The sequence below is a fragment of the Schistocerca piceifrons genome, chromosome 9 (genome assembly GCF_021461385.2).
Source record: "Schistocerca piceifrons isolate TAMUIC-IGC-003096 chromosome 9, iqSchPice1.1, whole genome shotgun sequence".
Classification (NCBI taxonomy): Eukaryota; Metazoa; Arthropoda; class Insecta; order Orthoptera; family Acrididae; genus Schistocerca; species Schistocerca piceifrons.
This window is the reverse complement of record NC_060146.1, coordinates 20,456,353-20,476,774: the sequence shown is the minus strand read 5'-3', so window position 1 is coordinate 20,476,774 and position 20,422 is coordinate 20,456,353. Positions and strand designations below refer to the sequence as shown.

At 46.7% G+C, this 20,422-nt stretch overlaps 1 protein-coding gene across 1 annotated transcript in view; it reads right to left on the bottom strand.

Annotated features, from left to right (window-relative positions):
* LOC124717205 overlaps positions 1 to 20,097 on the bottom strand; it is a 64,583-nt gene extending 44,486 nt beyond the window's left edge. The window contains exon 1 of the mRNA XM_047243984.1: positions 19,747 to 20,097. Coding sequence (XP_047099940.1) covers positions 19,747 to 20,097 — 351 coding nt within the window. The remainder of the gene's footprint in view (positions 1 to 19,746) is intronic.
* Positions 20,098 to 20,422: the final 325 nt, after the last annotated feature.

Here is a 20,422-nt window from a genome sequence, read left to right as displayed (position 1 = left end):
AATAGTTTTTAACGTAACTAGTGTGCTATTTCTTCACATCGTCATTCTTCAAAAACAGTTGCTGAAAGTAATTTAAAAAAAACTAAGTGACAAGATTGGTCGTTTCGTTTGGCGGAGATGTGCGATGGGAAATCCTGACGTTATTGCCGCTCGACGCTACCAACAGAAACTTCAACGTTTAGCCTCACCACGCAATTTTGACACTATAACTGCTAGGTCGCTGGAGTTTGCAGAAATGAGAAACAGGGAAGTCGAAATGAGGTGTTCTGGACAAACCCGATATGTGACAAAACCAAACGGTGGACCCATCACACGTCTTGTACCTTGCCACTGACATGCACTTACCATTGTTAGCAAAGTGGTTATCGCCAAGCGTGAACGTGCATCGTATTCCTTTCAATTCTCGCTCTACAGGGAATACAGAGCAGGCACGCTGCTAGCTTGTTGATTTACAGAACGTCTAATAATAAATCAATAAAATATACAGATCCAAAACCTGCAGTATATTTACAGTGTGTAGCCGATCTTTTTATAGGGAGATACGTCGATACTTCTTACGCCTATATATTGATGCTTTTTTGATAAATCAAGAGCCGATAATATCTTTTAAAATATCGATATATCGGAACCCTATATTTTTAAAAATACCAGCAGTCCTACTTCCAGTGTTTTGGAGAGGCGCAGAGCAGTTACTCCCGTCTTCATCGTGTGGGAAGCCATCGCGTCTGATTTCACATCACGGCTATTACTGATTAAGAGAACTGTGACGTCACAACGGTACGTCACGGACATCCTACGTCATCACATGTTAACTTTCATGCGGCAGTATCGTGGTGCCAGTTTTCAAGAAAACAATGCCAGACCACACGTGCCATGTATCTCTACGAGTTGTCTGCGTGGTGCTGGGGTAATCCCGTGGCCAGCAAGCTCTTCAGTTCTGTCAACAGTAGGACTTGTTTGGGATCAGGTCGGACGCCAGCTCCCTCCCAGGATATCAAGGAACGACCGCAACAGCTGTGGGCCCGCATTCTTCAAGAGAGGATACGACGCCCCTTTCTGACGCCCTCACCCGTCGAAGCAACGCATACCTCAGGAAAAGAGGGAGGCGCAACGTAACACTAATAAGTGGACTCATACTGCCAAGTTTTTTTGTAAATATGAAAATATTCTTTGAAGAATTTTAATACTCGTATATTTGTGAAGTCAGACGGTAGAATATGCAAAGCTGAGTAATTGAGAAATGTTGACCGAAAAGATCTGAAGCTTATTTGAGATGGAAATACCCTGAAGCGCGAAAGAAACTGGTACAGACATGCGTATTCAAATACAGAGATATGTAAACAAGCAGAATACGGCGCTGCGGTCGGCAACGCCTATATAACACAAGTGTCTGGCGCAGTTGTTAGATCGGTTACTGCTGCTACAACGGCAGGTTATCAATATTTAAGTGAGTTTGAACGTGGTGTTACAGTCCGTGCACGGGCGATGGAACAGAGCATATCCGGGGTAGAGATAAAGTGGGGATTTTTCCTGTACGACTATTTCACGAGTATGCCGTGAATATCTTGTATCCGGTAAAACAGCAAATCTCTGACATGGCTGCGGCCGGAAAAAGATACTCGTAGAACGGAACCAACGACGACTGAAGAGAATCGTTTAAAGTGTCAGAAGTGCAACCCTTCCGCCAAATTGCTACAGATGTCAATGCTGGGCCATCAACAAGTGTCAACGGAACATCATCGATATGGGCTTTTGGAGCCGAAGGTCCACTCGTGTACCCTTCATGGCTGCACGACACAGCTTTGCGCCTTGCCCGAGTCCGTAAACACGGCCATTGGATCGTTGATGACTGGAAACACGTTGCCTGGTCGGACGAGTCTCCTTTCAAATTGTGTCGAGCGGATGGACGTGTACTGGTATGGAGACAAACTCATGAATCCCTGGACCCTGCACGTCAGCTGGGGACTGTTCAAGCTGTTGGAGGCTCTGTAACGGCGTGGGGATTGTGCAGCTGGAGTTATATGAAACGTCTGATACGTCTAGATATGACTCTGACAGGTGACACATACGTAAGCATCCTGTCTGATCACCTGCATCCATTCACGTCCATTGTGCATTCCGACGGACTTTGGGAATTCCGACAGGACAATTCGACAACTCACACTTCCAGAATTGCTGCCGAGTGGCTCCAGGAACACTCTTCTGAGTTTAATCCCTTCCGCTGGCCACCAAACTCCCCAGACATGAACATATCTAGGATACCTTGCAACGTGCTGTTCAGAAGAAATCTGCTCTCAATAAATTTACGTACGCTATCTGACTCTTTGAGAAAATGAGTTTTTGTTAACTTTTGGCATTGAATGTTGCGTATCTTTGTTAGTTTAGAAAATAATTGCTGTATTATCGTTATTACACTACTAATGACCACTGAATAAAACGCATCTGACTTTATCAGTGAAATGTGTTCAGATCACAGTGTAGCGCTCTCATAAAATATTTCACTCGCATTAAAGCTCTGAACTCTTATTATTCTCGTAAATGACACTCACTGAGCCTGACTCTGAATATGAACTACAATGAAAATGAAATTATGGCTTACCTGCGCACAATGGGCCCTTAGTCCGCTCTGCAACTTTGTTTTTTATGACTGTCATAATTAAGGTTTGCGGTGTGCAATTCGAGACGGTATTTCATCAATCCTCAAAAATGTTACTCAGCACACAACTCGCGATGTTCAACGCGAGTGTGCATTCAAATAAAACCACGAATGCAAATGAAAAATCGGGTACTAATCTCATTGAAAAACAAATAGCTGAATCGACACTTCAAGTTTTAACTGAGCTTTTTTAAGTCATAGGAACTATTCAACTTTCTACACTTCTCACTCACGAACTAATTTGCAAAATGTCTCTTTAGCTTTTATCGCTGTAGTGAAAGACAGAACCACATAAAAACCTCTAAACTCCTCCCAAACAGGCCCAACGGTACCGACCAGCCGTCGTGTCATCCTCCGCCCATACGCGTCACGGCAGCTCCTCAGCTTGCCTCACAAGGGCCGAGTGCAGCCCGCTTGCCAACAGCGCTCGGCAGACCGGACGGCCACCCATCCAAGTACTAGCCCAGCAGATCTGACGGGAACAGACACCACTGGGGCGAGGCCCCTGGCTCAGAAGAACATAACTTTACTATAAAAACTTTACAGAAAATCTAAAACGTTAGCATTTTTATAACAATCAGCGTTTTTAAGTAACTGCAAATTAACAAGCCACGTTACCTTTAAATGTTTTCTTTTCATACATTATAATAATCCTTCTGCTTAATATCTCTCTTTAAATAGCAAATTACAAAAATTGCTCCAAATAATGCTGCCTCCACTCCAGGCCATGCCAGCTTCCGTCCATTGCAAACCAGGTACATACCAAACAGTTGCTATTAGCACACTTCACTTTACTCTGACAAAGTAAAGCTGACTTCTCTGACCAACATCTCTGGTTTCGAACATAGTTCCAAAGTGTTTAATTGTGACGGCAATGTTAAATCGATATCGCAAGGCTTGAGAACATTTATCAGATTTACAAATTAGCTTATATTTGTGGCCCATGCAATACTCAGAATTATCATAGCAAATAAGACAGCTGCCTTTCAAATAGGTCTCTATTTTACACTAAAGAGCCAAAGAAAGTGGTACACCTGCCTTATGTCGTATAGGGCCCCTGCGAGAACGCAGAAGAGCCACAACACGACCTGGCATGGACTCGACTAATGTCTGAAGTTGTGCTGGAATCAAATGATGTCATGAATCCTGCAGAGCTGTCCATAAATCCGAAAGAGTTCAAGGGGATGCAGATCTCTTCTAAACAGCACGTTGCAAGGCATCCCAGATATTCCCAATAATGTTCATGTCTGGGGAGTTTGGTGGCCAGTGGAAGTGATTAAACTCATATGAGTGTTCCTGGAGCCGCTCTGTAGCAATTCAGGACGTGGGAGGTGTCGCATTGTCGTGCTAAAATTGCTCAAGTCCGTCGGAATGCACAAAGAACATGAATGGATGCAGGTGATCGGACAGGATGTTTACGTATGTGTCATCTGTCAGAGTCGTATCTAGATGATATCACTCTAACTGCACACGCCAGATGCCATTACAGAGCCTCCACCAGTTTGAACAGTTCTGTACTGCCAAGCAGGGTCCATGGGTTCACGAGGTTGTCTCCGTACTCATACACTTGCGTTCGATCGATATAATTTGAAACGAGACTCGTCCGACCAGGCAACATGTTTCCGGTCATCAACAGTCCAATGTCGGTGTTGACATGCCCAGTCCGCAGCTCGTGGTCGTGCGGTAGCGTTCTCGCTTCCCGCGCCCGGGTTCCCGGGTTCGATTCCCGGCGGGGTCAGGGATTTTCTCTGCCTCGTGATGACTGGGTGCAGTGTGATGTCCTTAGGTTAGTTAGGTTTAAGTAGTTCTAAGTTCTAGGGGACTGATGACCATAGATGTTAAGTCCCATAGTGCTCAGAGCCATTTGAACCATTTTCTTGACATGCCCAGGCGAGGCGTAAAGCTTTGTGTCTTGCAGTCGTCAAGGGTACACGAGTGGACCTCCGGCTCCGAAAGCCCATATCGCTGATTTTTCGTTGAGTAGTTCGCACTCTGATACTTGTTGATGGTCCAGCACTGAGTTCATGCAGCAATTTGCGGAAGGATTGCACTTCTGTTACGTCGAACGATTCTCTTCAGTCGTCGTTGGTCCCAGTCTTGCAGGATCTTTTTCCGACAGCATATATGCAGGAGATTTGGTGTTTTATTGGATTCGTGATATTCCCGATACGCTCGTGAAAGGGCTGTACGAGAAAATCCTCACACCATTGATACCTCGGAGATGCTGTGTCCTATAGCTCGTACTCCGACTATAACACCACGTTCAAACTCACTTCAATCTTGATAACCTAGCATTGTAGCAGCAGTAACCGACCTAACAACTGCGACACACACTTGTTGTCTTATATAGGCGTTGCCGACCGCACTGCTGTACTCTGCCTGTTTACATATCTCTGCATTTGAATGCGCATGCCTATAACCAACTTCTGTGGCCTATCAGTGTATAGTCACTGAACGAGTGATGTTCCATTTTCTTTCCATCTCTCCTTCTGTTTTCGCGTGTCAGTGTGTCATAAGGGGACCCAAACCGTACTATAGAAAACACATTTCTTGTTTGAAGTTTACGTCGCTGCAGCGTAGATAGCCTGCAGTGTAAATGCGGGACTGTCTTTCATTGTTAAGCGAATAAAAGATGCATTTCCCTATTTGCCAACTGCTGAGATTATCCTCTCCCGTCCTTGTGGAGAGCAGTTAGGTGTGCAAAGCCTATCTCGCTTCCTGCCGAGCCGCACACAATAGTGGACTGCTCGAACAGTCGTGCGTGTGTGTGTGGACAGGAGAGAGTTACGGCAGAGGCAAGGCGGTCGGCGACCGTAGCCTCCTTTCTGCTGGCTGCGCAGTTCAAGGTCACCCCAGCCAGCTCAGTCAAAGACCTGTCGCTGGGCCGGTTGCGCGCGCGCGTCTTTCCGGGCGAAGCTAAAAGCAGACAAGTCCGAAAATACGCGACGAGGCAGCAAAGGCAGCTCACACGACGTACGGCTGACTCTTGCTACTTCGATGCTCCATATATCGAATTTCTCGATAAATCGGTCCCTACAAAACATGCACATATACTTATTTCCAACCTTAACTCAGGACAGGACCAGCAAATTTGGACAACATGCACTGCAGTGACAAAGAAACTGAGATAGGCACGCGTATTCAAATACAGAGATATATGAACAGGCAGAATAAGGCGCTGCGGTCGGCAACGCCTATATAAACAAGTGTGTGGTGCAGTTGTTAGATCAGTTACTGCTGCCGCATTCACAGGTTATCAAGATTTAAGTGAATTTGATGTTATAGTCGGCGCACGAGCGGTGGGGCACAACATTTCCGAGGTAGCGATGAAGCGGGAATTTTCCCGTACGACCACTTCACGAGTGTACCGTGAATATCACGAATCCGGTAAAACATCAACTCTATGACATCGCTGGGGCTGGAAAAAGATCCTGCAAGAACGGGACCAGCGATGTTTGAAGAGAGTCGTTCAACGTGACAAAAGTGCAACCCTTCCGCAAATTGCTGCCGATTTCATTGCTGGACCATCAACAAGTCTCAGCGTGCTACGGTCGCAGGTTCGAATCCTGCATCGGGCATGCATGTGTGTTATGTCCTTAACGTTTAAGTAGTTCTAAGTGTAGGGGAGTGATGACATCAGATGTTAAATCCCTTAGTGCTTAAAGCCATTTGAACCATTTTGAACCATTCAACATATCATCGGTATGTTCTTTCGGAGCCGAAGGCTCTCTCGTGTAGGCTTCATGACCGTATGGCACAAAGGTTTGTGCCTCAGTTGGGCCCGTCAACACCGACATTGAACTGTTGATGACTGTAAACATGTTGCCTGGTCGGACGAGTCTCGTTTCAAATTGTATTGAGTGGATGGACGTGTATGGGTATGGGGACAACCTTTTGAATCCGTGGACCCTGCATGTCATCAGGTGACTGTTCAAGCTGTTGGAGACTCTGTGATATTGTGGGGCGTGTGCAGTTGAAGTGATATGGGACCCCTGATACGTCTAGATACGATTCTGACAAGTGACACGTACGTAGGCATCCTGTCTGATCACCTGCATTCATTCATGTCCATTGTGCATTCCGATTTACTTGGGCAATTCCAGCAGGACTATGCGACAGGCCATACGTCCAGAACTGCTGCAGAGTGGCTCCAGGAACACTCTTCTGAGTTTAAACACTTCCGCTGGCCATCAAACTACCCAGAATGAATATTATTGAGCGTTCCTGGGATGCCTTGCAACGTGCTTTTCAGAAGAGGTGTCCCCCCGCCTGGACAGCCCTGTAGGATTCATGGTGTCAGTTCCCTGCAGCACTACTTCAGACGTTAGTCGAGTCCATGGCACGTCGGGCTGCGGCACTTCTGCGTGCTCACAGGGGCCCTACGCGATATTAGGCAGGTGTACCAGTTTATTGGCTGGTCGATGTAAATTCTTTAGAGTAATGTCTTCACTGTTCCGTTTTATTGCGCTGGTGGCGTGTTGCGAACTGCTGAGTTCATTTTCAAGCCAGGGCTATTAAAGCTGCCCTAATTGTGCTTGGTTGGACGACAGTCAATTCACACATATTTAATACACATAGAGTACATACTTTCAATTGCACTCGATGAATACATCTACATTGTGAAATGGATCTGATATTCCATTGTGACTATGTATTATATGTGTATTACCTATGTGTGAATTGAGTGTTGCCTAAGCAAGCACTAGTACTGCAGCTTCAATAGGCCTGGCTTGAAAAGTACTTTTGCAGTTCGAAGCTAATCACCCGCTTAATAAAACGCAACTGTGACGGGATTACAATAAAGAACGTATGTTGGACATATTCAAGAGATCAAGTTGGAGTGTTTTGTTTTACTGAACCTGCTATTACTTTAAGAAAGGTATTACACAAGTGGTTTACTTATTTAGTTTCCATAAACATGTGTATTAATTGTAGCTCGTTATTTTCTGTATGTGATTATTCCTTCTTGTTCGAAGCAATTGGGGATTATTATTGTCGTATGGGTTTGTGAGTGAAATTTTGTGTGGTGCATCCCGGATGTCCCTCCTAAGAGTTGTCTGGCGCATTTTCTCTTATTTTTGGACAGGTGTTCGCAATTTCGTTTTTGGAATTTGTTTCTGGAGTGAGTCCAAACAAATGCTGCTCATCACGTCTTTAAAGCGACACTCAGAGTCGACGGAAAGAGTCGGTTTGATTCCCGTTACAGGCCACTTATTATTCCCCCTAAACTAGAACAACTATGCTGAGGTTCTCTAGCTGTATTGGAAGAGCACTGCAGCATTGTGCCTGACGTCCAGGCATTGGTGCTTTAATCAAATGAAACCTTTTCAAGAGACCTTCCCAAGTCTCTAAATCTATGATGTAGATAAGCAGACCGGAGCGACGAATGAGCCCAGATCTATCAGATACGCGGACCACTGCGCCACCCTGCCACAGTGGCTCTGCACAAATGCACGGACTATCCCAGCACGCCTTGCTCCTCAATCCAACTTACCACTCACCCTTCACCTGATTTGCTATTTACACTAAACCCGAACAGCATTGCAGACTTGGCTAGTCCATGCATTTGTTCAAAGCCAGTGCGCCAGTGTGGCGTATTGGTTAGCGGATGTCCCTATTGAGCAGGAGATCCTGGTTTGAATCTCGACCTTGGAACAAATTTTCACTCTGGACTCGCATTCGGGAGGACGATGATTCAATCCCGCGTCCGGCCATCGTGATTTAGGTTTTCCGTGATTTCCCTAAATCGTCCCAGGCAAATGCCGGAATGGTTACTCTGAAAGAGCGCGGCCGATTTCCTTCCCTGTCCTTCCCTAATCCGATGACACCGATGACCTCGCTGTCTGGTCTCCTCCCCAAAACAGCCCAGCCACAAAATTTTACTTGTCACTTCAGTCGGTACATACACGGTGACACTTATTGAGCTATACGAAAAAAAAACATAAATTAGTTACAAACTACGGTGCAACACAATTTATTCAACATGTAAACGTCACTACAGATTTTCCAATTTAAGTTATGACGTGTTCGATATGACTGCCATCATTGACGATGATGTGACGCAGACGAACAGCGAAATTCTGTAAGGCTCGCTGAAGTGTCGGAACGTCAATGCTGTCGGTGAGCTCCTGAATGGCTGATTTCAGCTCAGCAACGGTTTTGGAGTTATTACTGTACACGTTCTCTTTAATACAGCGCCACAAAAAGGATTCACATGTGTTTGGATTAAGCCGAGCGGTCTAAGGCGCTGCAGTCATGGACTGTGCGGCTGGTCCCGGCGGAGGTTCGAGTCCTCCATCGGGCATGGGTGTGTATGTGTTTGTCCTTAGGATAATTTAGTTTAAGTAGTGTGTAAGCTTAGGGACTGATGCCCTTAGCAGTTAAGTCCCATAAGATTTCACACACATTTGAACATTTGAAGTACTGGTTATTCTTCATGTGTTACTGTCGCTGTTAATATACATCGATAAAACTAATACCGAACTAGTCTAATGTGGGACTGTTCTGTCGAATGGCACGTAAGATGCAAGTTTCAATCATTCTACAGTGTCCAGTCACATTAGTGTGATCACCTGTCACAAGATTGAATTTCCAGCGCGGACTGCTGCGAAACGTCAGGAAGAGAGTCAGTAGGCTCAGCAAGGCACCGGCGGGGATGTAGACCCTTGCCAACTCTGGCGCTGTGGCCAGCTGCGCTACGTTTCTCAGTTGAGGATCCATTCCACGTGCAGCCCGATCAAGGGGCTCCTACAGATCCTCGATTGGGGTTAAATCTGGGGAGTTTGATAACCAGGGGAGTGTGGTAAACTCATGCTGGTGCTCTTCGAATCATGCACGTACTTTGCGACATGTCCGACACTTTGCGTTGTCCTGCTGGTAGGTGCCATCACAATGAGGAAAAGCAAACTGCATGTAAGCGTGGACTAGGCCCGCCCAGTTAGCCGAGTGGTCTAACTCACGGCTTTTCGGAGCGGGTAGGAGCGCCCGGTCCCCGATACAAATCTGCCCGGTGGACTTGTGTGGAGGTCCAGTGAGCTGGCCAGTCTGTAGATGGTTTTTAGGCTGTTTTACGTCTGCCTCGGTGAATGCGGGCTCGTTCCCCTTCTTCTGCCTCAGTTACACTTAAATCTATACTCGATGTTAACAAATTTCTCTTCTACAGAAACGTTTTCCTTGCCATTGCCAGTCTACATTTTATATCCTCTCTACTTCGACCATCATCAGTTATTTTGCTCCCCAAATAGCAAAACTCCTTTACTACTTTAGGTGTCTCATTTCCTAATCTAATTCCCTCCGCATCACCCGATTTAATTCGACTACATTCCATCATCCTCGTTTTTCTTTTGTTGATGTTCATCTTATATCCTCCTTTCAAGACACTTTCCATTCCGTTCAACTGCTCTTACAAGTCCTTTGCTGTCTTTGACAGAATTACAATGTCATCGGCGAACCTCAAAGTTTTTATTTCTTCTCCATGGATTTTAATACCTACTCCGAATTTTTCTTTTGTTTCCTTTATTGCTTGATCAATATACAGATTGAATAACATCGGGGAGAGGCTAAAACCCTGTCTCACTTCCTTCCCAACCACTGCTTCCCTTTAATGCCCCTCGACTCTTATAACTGCCACCTGATTTCTGTACAAATTGTAAATAGCTTTTCGCTCCCTGTATTTTACCCCTGCCCCCTTCAGAAGTTGAAAGGGAGTTTACCAATCAACATTGTCGAAAACTTTCTCTAAGTCTACAAATGCTAGAAACGTTGGTTTGCCTTTTCTTAATCTAGCTTCTAAGATAAGTCGTAGGGTCAGTATTGCCTCACGTGTTCCAATATTTCTACGGAATCCAAACTGGTCTTCCCCGAGGTCGGCATCTATCAGTTTTTCCATTCGTCTGTATAGAATTGGCGCTAGTTTTTTTGCAGCCGTGACTTATTAAACTGATAGTTCGGTAATTTTCACATCTGTCAGCACCTGCTTTCTTTGGGATTGGAATTATTATATTCTTCTTGAAGTCTGAGGGTATTTCGCCTGTCTCATACATCTTGCTCACCAGATGGTAGAGTTTTGTCAGGACTGGCTCTCCCAAGGCTATCAGTAGTTCTGATGGAATGTTGTCTACTACTGGGGCCTTGTTTCGACTTAGGTCCTTCAGTGCTCTGTCAAACTCTTCATGCAGTATCATATCTCCAATTTCATCTTCATCTACATCCTCTTCCATTTCCATAATATTGCCCTCAACTACCTCACCCTTGTATAGACCCTCTATATACTCCTTGCACTTTTCTGCTTTCCCTTCTTTCCTTATAACTGGGTTTCCATCTGACCTCTTGATATTCATACAAGCGGTTCTCTTTTCTCTCTAATTTTCCTGTAGGTAGTACCTATCTTACCCCTAATGAGATAAACCTCTACATTCTTACATTTGTCCTCTAGCCATGCCTGCTTAGCCATTTTGCACTTCCTGTCGATCTCATTTTTGAGACGTTTGTATTCCTTTTTGCCTGCTTCGTTTACTGCATTTTTATATTTTCTCTTTTCATCAATTAAGTTCAATACTTTTCTGTCACCCAAGGATTTCTATTAGCCCTCGTCTTTTCACCTACTTGATCCTCTGCTGCCTTCTTTTTTTACTTCACTACGGTCGCAGGTTCGAATCCTGCCTCGGACATGGATGTGTGTGATGTCCTTAGGTTAGTTAGGTTTAAGTAGTTCTAAGTTATAGGGGACTGATGACCACAGATGTTAAGTCCCATAGTGCTCAGAGCCATTTGAACCATTTTTTTCATTACTTCATCCCTCAAAGCTACCCATTCTTCTTCTACCGCATTTCTTTCCCCCATTCGTGAGAATCGTTCCCTTATGCTCTCCCTGAAACACTCCACAACCTCTGGTTTTGTCAGTTTATCCAGGTCCCATCTCCTTAAATTCCCACCTTTTTGGAGTTTCGTCTAGTATGAGACATTCTCTGGGGAGTTGGGGGGGGGGGGGGGCGGTCCACCGGGGCCGAACCTCACAATAATCCTGGGTTCGGCGTGGGGCGGCGGATGGGTGAAGTGGACTGCGGCAGTCGTCGTGAGGTTGTGGACGACTGCGGCTGCGGCGGGGACGGAGCCTCTCCGCTGTTTTTCGGTCACCGGTCAACATACAACATACAACAGTGGTGGACGAGGTCCCGAACAATAGGTGCATACTTGTGCTGATCCGTTGTGCCTTCCAGGATGTCGAGATTACCCACGGAATGCCACGAAAACGTTCTCCAGACCGCAACACTCCCTCCTCTAGGCTGGAACCTTCCGACGGTTATTGCGGGTTTTTTGCCTTAAGACATTTCACACCGTACACGCCAACAGCCATCTGTCGGATGGAGCACAACACGCGACTCATTTGAAAAGGCCACCTGTCGCCACATAACTGACGCCTAGTTGCGGTATTGGCTCGTAAAAGCCAGTGTTCGTTGTTGATGAATAGCAGTAAGCGTGGGTACTGCAGGGGGCCATACGCAGCAAGGTTCGCCGAACGATCATTAAGGAGACACTGCTGACACGATCTTGTTTCATCTGGGTGGTTAGCTGCTCAACAGTTACACGTCTATTCCCCCACACACATCTCCACAGCCGCCGTTCACTCCTGTGATCTGTGGCCTCTGGTGCACCACCGTTGAGTTGGGGCATTGGTTTTGGGTCACGGTTCAAATGATTCAAATGGCTCTAAGCACTATGGGACTTAACATCTGAGGCCATCACTCCCCTAGACTGAGAACTAAGTAAACCTTACTAACTAACCTAAGGATATCACACACATCCATGCCCGAGGCAGGATTATTCGAACCTGTGAGTGTAGCAGCTGTGTGGTTCGGGACTGAAGTGCCTGAAACCTCTCGACCATAGCGACCGGCTTTGGATCGTGCCATTTTGCCATGCACGGTATGCTTTAAGCCACCACGGCGGAAGAACAGTTTACAAAACTTAGCTGTTTCGAAAATGCTTCCATCCTCGCCGCGAGAGCCAACGATCGTGCCCCTTTGGTCCGCAGATAAATCGCTGTTTCCACGTTGTGACAACGATTTCACTGCTTGCCGCGTCTCCCCGACGCGTTATATATACTTTCCGCTGCTAGTGCTGACATCTGCCGCCCGCCTGTGAGAGATTACTGCACGTCGACGTCGAACATAGGGCGCAGTCACGTTAATGTGGCTGCTCCGTTTACTTGGAAACGAGCACAGGTAGTCCCAGTCTTCAAGAAGGTTCGTCGAGCAGATGCGCAAAACTATAGACCTATATCTCTGACGTCGATCTGTTGTAGAATTTTAGAACATGTTTTTTGCTCGAGTATCATGTCGTTTCTGGAAACCCAGAATCTACTATGTAGGAATCAACATGGATTCCGGAAACAGCGATCGTGTGAAACCCAACTCGCTTTATTTGTTCACGAGACCCAGAAAATATTAGATACAGGCTCCCAGGTAGATGCCATTTTCCTTGACTTCCGGAAGGCGTTCGATACAGTTCCGCACTGTTGCCTGATAAAGTAAGAGCCTACGGAATATCAGACCAGCTGTGTGGCTGGATTGAGGAGTTTTTAGCAAACAGAACACAGCATGTTGTTATCAATGGAGAGACGTCTACAGACGTTAAAGTAACCTCTGGCGTGCCACAGGGGATTGTTATGGAACCATTGCTTTGCACAATATATATAAATGACCTAGTAGATAGTGTCGGAAGTTCCGTGCGGCTTTTCGCAGATGATGCTGTAGTATACAGAGAAGTTGCAGCATTAGAAAATTGTAGCGAAATGCAGGAAGATCTGCAGCGGATAGGCACTTGATGCAAGGAGTGGCAACTGACCCTTAACATAGACAAATGTAATGTATTGCGAATACATAGAAAGAAGGATCCTTTATTGTATGATTATATGACAGCGGAACAAACACTGGTAGCAGTTACTTCTGTAAAATATCTGGGAGTATGTGTGCGGAACGATTTGAAGTGGAATGATCATATAAAATTAATTGTTGGTAAGGCGGGTACCAGGTTGAGATTCATTGGGAGAGTCCTTAGAAAATGTAGTCCATCAACAAAGGAGGTGGCTTACAAAACACTCGTTCGACCTATACTTGAGTATTGCTCATCAGTGTGGGATCCGTACCAGATCGGGTTGACGCAGGAGATAGAGAAGATCCAAAGAAGAGCGGCGCGTTTCGTCACAGGGTTATTTGGTAACCGTGATAGCGTTACGGAGATGTTTAGCAAACTCAAGTGGCAGACTCTGCAAGAGAGGCGCTCTGCATCGCGGTGTAGCTTGCTGTCCAGGTTTCGGGCGGGTGCGCTTCTGGATGAGGTATCCAATATATTGCTTCCCCCTATTTATACATCCCGAGGAGATCACGAATGTAAAATTAGAGAGATTAGAGCGCGCACGGAGGCTTTCAGACAGTCGTTCTTCCCGCGAACCATACGCGACTGGAACAGGAAAGGGAGGTAATGACAGTGACACGTAAAGTACCCTCCACCACACACCGTTGGGTGGCTTGCGGAGTATAAATGTAGGTTAGATGTAACTGGAAAGAAAACCGAGGATTCCCATCGACGCTGGACGTTGCATTAAAGACGTGATGAGCTGTATTTGTTTGGGTTGTCTCCTGCTACAAATTACAAATATTTGCTGAAACACCAGAGGGAATGCGCCTGGCGACTCTTGTATATCAGTGAGAGTAAAGTTTTGTCAATCAGTATGCATGCGACACGATACGTACCTAATATGTTCCACGATGCCGCGCATGGAAACGTGATTTCCCGGTACTCATACCTTGGGTTCTATTGGTGACTGAAAGGTGGGGTCAAGTGGTTTGGAAAGCCCTTGGGCTAGGGACCATTTGCGTACCCAGCAGAGGGATGACCTTAGTGGCACTCCCCTACAGTATAGAGTCGAAGTATGAATATTACACACTTCGCCATGCTTAGGCAAATGGGTCAAATCGGTTGATTCTTTTTGGATTTAATGTGGTCTACGGTGGGCTTTATCGTAGTTCCTCGGAAAACTATATTTTCGCGGTCACCAGCAGACCAAACTGCAGCCGAGGATTCCAAGACCGCTGTGCACAGTAAATGGCTGAAATTTTTACGATGCATTCCGAAGATACCGTTGTCAAACAACTTTGAAATTTTTTAAAGTATCATTATTCGTTTCTGAGACAGAGTTTTCCCACGCATAAAATACGCACTTAAAATCCGAGGCGCAAAGGAAACTATTTTGTAATATGACAGAACAGGGATAAACATGCTGTAAAATGACTTCGTTGAATAAAGTGTTATCGGTTTTCAAGCCATGTCAACTCTAATATAATTGTCCAGCTTTTGATGGATAGCACTGCCATGGTCATCAGTAGTAAAACTAGTGACTGGTTTTTTTTTTCTTTATAGTAATTTGAATCACCTGCCCCATGGGCAGGGGAAGGCTGGCAGCAGCACAATCCACCGCTCTTCAGCCAAATGGTTTTACAAAATATATGAAATGGGAAATGGGAACGATTACAGAAAAAGATGGGACAAAAGGGAGACATAAAAACACAATAAATGGAGATTATGGGAGTTAAAATATACACTAATACGGGGACATGCACAGAAGGACAGTTAAAAAGTCGACATAAAGTTAAAAGAACACAGCTGGCAATTCGTGAGCACTTAAAATCACAGGAGTCAAACACAGGTTAAAAGCCGGCCACAGAATAAAAATCACACAGAGCGAGACACTTAAAAAACAAAACCACTGGAAACGACGGAAACACTTACAGAGAATAAAAACCGCTGGTAGGAAGCTGCCGAGGGACTGGAGGTCGAATAAGAGGGGGCAAGGGGGCGGGTGGAAGAGGAGTAGGGGGGCAAGGGGCGCACGAAGAGGCAGGCGATGGACAGGAGGGAAGACAGGAGGGAGAGCAGAGACACAGAAGGGGAGCACGGTGGTGGGAGGGGGTGGAGGAGGGGGAAAGCCACTGAGGGGAAGGGAGGGGAAGGAGAGGCGGCACTGAGCAGCAGGGAGGAGGAAGGTGGGATTATAGTGGATAGGAGGGGAGGGGTAGGAGTTGGAAGTTGCGTTGGAAAACAAGGTGGAGGGTGCGGAGATGGAGACGGGCGACACGGTAAAGACGCGGCAACGGGCTGGGGGATGGGGAGAAAGGGGGACACCAGGGGGTGTGGGGGATCGAGGTGGCCGACAGTATAGAGGGTGAGGATGTGCTCAAGAAAAAGGAGAAGGTGGGGGAAGGGGATGATGTCGTAGAGGATGCGTGTGGGGGAGAGAAGGCGGATACTGAGGGCGAGGCAGAGCACCTGGCGTCCTATCATTTGAGACAGGACTGGCACTATTTCCAGCTTATATATCTGGGATTACAGCTTCTGGCACCAATCAGAGAGGGCCGAACCGTCGCGTGCGCAGAAGGTGAGCCGGGCAGCTCGTAGCAGCTCCGGCCCGCTTCGGAGCCGCTTGACGTCTCGCGGGGCGAGGGTCCAGTGCCACGCCTGAGAGCGCCGCTGCTTCCTCCCCACAAGCCGCTGCTTTCTTCTGACACCCAAAGCCCGCCACCACGCCCTACTCTGTGGGCACCTCTAGTCTCTCTTCAGATTGTTGCTGTTCATTCTAATCTCAGCCGCCTGTTTTATAATGGAGTCGCAGTGTGTTGACGCACAAGCCAAGATTCCTGTGTTCTCAAACTGACCGTTTTTGAGGCAATGCTCAGCTATGTCCAGGTTGTCGAGCTCCCTGTGCTTAATACGTTTCTTCTGTTCCGCACAGCGCTCTGCAACTGTGCGAATTGTCTGGCCTGCACAGATGCTGCCGCACTCGCAACGTACACTGTACACACATGGCGCACGAAGAGGTATCTTGGGGGCGAGCCGAAACACTGGTCTGAGTCCTCGTCTCTGCAGTAGACGTCCTAACGTGCTGCTCGTTGCCACACTGCATGGCGGGAAAGCCACCGGCTTGGCTTCTTCTCCCGATTCACAAGGCGTCCTTCTACATTGACATCTGAAAACGTTTGCAATGTTTTGCTGTAGCCATTATCCCTGAACACGTGTCTCAAGTACTGCAACTCAGACTGTAGGTGGCCGTCGTCAGAAACAACTTTGGCTCTGTGTATTAACGTGTTCAGGACCGGTTTCTCGTGTACAGGGTGGTGAAAACTACCGGCTTTCAATCATCAGTCAGCGTGCGTCGGTTTCCTGTGCAATGAATGACCGAGCCGGCCTCCTGCCTTCCGCTCAACTGAAACATCTGGCAACGGTAGCTCCTCCATCTCGATGGTAAATCTAATGTTGGGATGGATAGCGTTAATGTGATCCACGAGCTGCTACAGTGTATTTTCACGGTGAGGCCATATCAGGAAGGTGTCATCGACGTACCTGCGGAAGCAAGACGACATAACAGTGCAGAGTTCAGAGCCTGCTCCTCGAAGAGCTCCATGAAGAAATTGGCGACTGGGGGAAGCCAGTGGTGAGCCCATCATAGTATTGATCGCGGTACAAGAAATACTCCCAGGACGCAAGTGACTCCGTTATCATCTAGGAGCACCATGTGTAGTACTGAAGCATTCGCAAAATTTTTTGCACTTAAAATTCGGCCCTTAGATCTAAAATTTGTTTTACGTTATTGGTGTCAGTTGCGAGTGCGGCAGCATCTATACAGGCCAGACAATTCGCACAATGGCAGAGCGTCGTGCCGAGCACAAGAAACGTAATCAGCACAGGGAGCTCGCAACCTGGATATAGCTGAGAATTGTCTCAAAAATGGTCACAAAATACATTTTGAGAACACAAGTATCTTGTCTCATGCGTCAACATACTGGGACTCCATTGTAAAAGACGCGGCTGAGAATAGATTTCAATTTCACATAAGTAAACTATCTAAATTTTGCTGTGCAATACTTTTCTTCTCAAATGTTCACAGGTCCTGCTACTGCAGGGAAAATGCTCCTGTTCGAGCACAAGAAGTGCTAATACATTCCTGTCTGAAAAGTGCGGTAGCAGCTGCCTCATTGTACCTTTCTTGGCACCTAAAATTTTTCTAAAAAATTTTGGCATATGAACATATTCGCGCCGTTTTATTCTGAGAGAGAAGAAGACAGTAGGAGTGGCAAAGAGACTTAAAAGTAATAAATACTGGATGGTAGTTGACAGTGGTCGTGTTATACAAAGAGCGAATGACAGTAAGAGAGGAAGAGAGGGAGGCAGTGGCGGTGGAACATAGCTGACAGTGACAGAACAGTGCTAGGAAAAGAGGGATGGAGACAGTGCCAGGAGGAGAGGAATAAAGAGAAAGGCGAAGTGATAATCAGGAACAGAGTGGATGACAATGGCAATGGGGAAGAGAGAGAGAGTGACAGTGAGAAAGCAGCAGTAGGTAGGAATGAATGAGATATTACCGGTAAGAGAGAGAGCAAGAGGAAGATACTGACAGTGAAGGAAGACAATAGTAGTAGGACAGAACGAAGGGAACTGTGTCTGTGACAGAGAAATTTTGGAAATTTGTGGTAAGGTCTTATGGGACGAAACTGCTAAGGTCATCGGTCCCTAAGCTTACACACTACTTAATCTAACTTAACGCTAAGGACGACACACACAACCATGCTCGAGAAAAAATTGTGGTAAGGTCTTATGGGACCAAACTGCTGAGGTCATCGGTCCCTAAGCTACTTAATCTGACGTAAACTAACTTACGCTAAGGACGACACACACACACACAGACACACACACACACACACACACACACACACACACACACACACACCCATGCCCGAAGGAGGACTCGAACCTCCGATGGGTGAAGTGACAGAGAGATACAATGACAGTGAGGCAGGCTGAATGAGGGAATGAGAAAGGCCAACTGGGAGTCGATGGGTATGAGCTACTTACAGCGATGGACTGGTGAGTGTGAATGAGCCACAGTTAGCATGATGATGATGATGATGTTTGGTTTGTGGGGCGCTCAACTGCGCGGTTATCAGCGCCCATACAAATTCCCAATCTTTGCTCAGTCGAAACTCGCCACTTTCACGAATGATGATGAATATGCTTCTCCAGTCTGGTACAGGTCATCTCATGCCAGACAAGTAGACATTGCTCTCAACGAAACCTACAGGTTGATCACAGGTAAGCTCTACTGCCTGGCTGCAATAGCGCCACCATGGGTACGCAGAACAATTGCTGCCAACAAGGAGAGACTGAAAGTGGAACAGGACAGTGCCCATCCACTGCACGGCTGAGATCGCGAAAGAGCTTCCTGAGAACATCCGAGAAGCTCACCATTTCACCATAGAAGGCGAGGCTGGAGTTATGGAAAAAGTCGATGCCTCACCTGCAGACGCCAGAAGCTGAAGAACTGCCAACTGGACACAACGAGAGCTGGCTGGTGTGGAAATCTTTAAACAGATTACGATCAGGAGTTGGACGATCCAGAGACAACCTGAAGAGATGGGGCTTCATAACAGAAGATACGTCCTGTGACTGTGGACAAGAACAAACCACAAGCCACATGCTCCAGTGCCTTTTGTGCCCTACATCCTGCACGAAGACTGATCTCCTGCAAGCCACTCCAAGCGCCTTGGAGGTTGCAAAGTACTGGGCACATGTAATATAAATGCCATTTGTATATATATATATATATATATATATATATATATATATATATATATATATATATATATATATATACGTATTTATTGATGTGTATGGCTACTGTAAATTTGTGTGTTTCTGATTCGAGAATAATAATAATAATAATGAAATGATGAGGACAACACAAATACCCAGTAATCTCGAGGCAGGTGATCACAGTTAGGGGATGTTATAGGAGGAGGAAGTCAGTTGCATGTTAAAAATTTCTGGGAGATTTTTAAAGGTGCTGGGTGAGGTAGAATGAGGCAGCTGGTACTCCACTTTTCAGTCAGAGTCTTTTGAATGAACAGGAACTTATTCACGTTTATTGGGCTCCGATAGGAGTATTTTGCCGCTGGTAAGTGGCTGCCTGATATTGGTAGAGGAGGATTGGTCGGAATGTATCGTAAAGGTGAGTGGAGCAGTGCTCTAGTTGTCCCTACCTGCGTGTGCTGCGGCGTGGTGTCGCACTTCTCGCCCTGGCGGCAGCCGCCCCCGGCCAGCAGCTGCGCCGCCGTCGCCCCTCCGCCCCCGTCCCGCCTGCGCTCCGCCTCCGGAGGCGGCGGCGTTGCGTCTTCTTCTGCAGCCGCTGTACGGATGTGCACCAGCGGCCGGTAAGGCGCGGGGATGCGGAAAGCCCGGGCGCCGCGACGCCCGTCGGCGGGCTCCAGGGAGGGGGCGAGGCCCGAGGGGGCGTGGTCCGGGGGGGCGTGGTCCGCTCTCAACGTCGACGCGCCCACCGCGGCCAACACAAACAGTGCCAGCACCGCTACCATCTGCATCACGAACCACATTGCGTTATAGCTTATTTACAAATTGGCGTTACATCATCCTGTGTCACTAAGAGGATGCAGGGGTCGAATAAAGAGTTATGCCGTATTTTAGGGAAAGTTGAGGAATATTCCCTGTCGATCAGTTTGGCTTTTGGAAAGGTAAAGGCGCCAGAGAGGCGGCTCTGACACTGTACTTGGAAATGGGCACCTTGCTATTTGGGGAGCAAAATAACTGATGATGGTCGAAGTAGAGAGGATATAAAATGTAGACTGGCAATGGCAAGGAAAGCGTTTCTGAAGAAGAGAAATTTGTTAACATCGAGTATAGATTTAAGTGTCAGGAAGT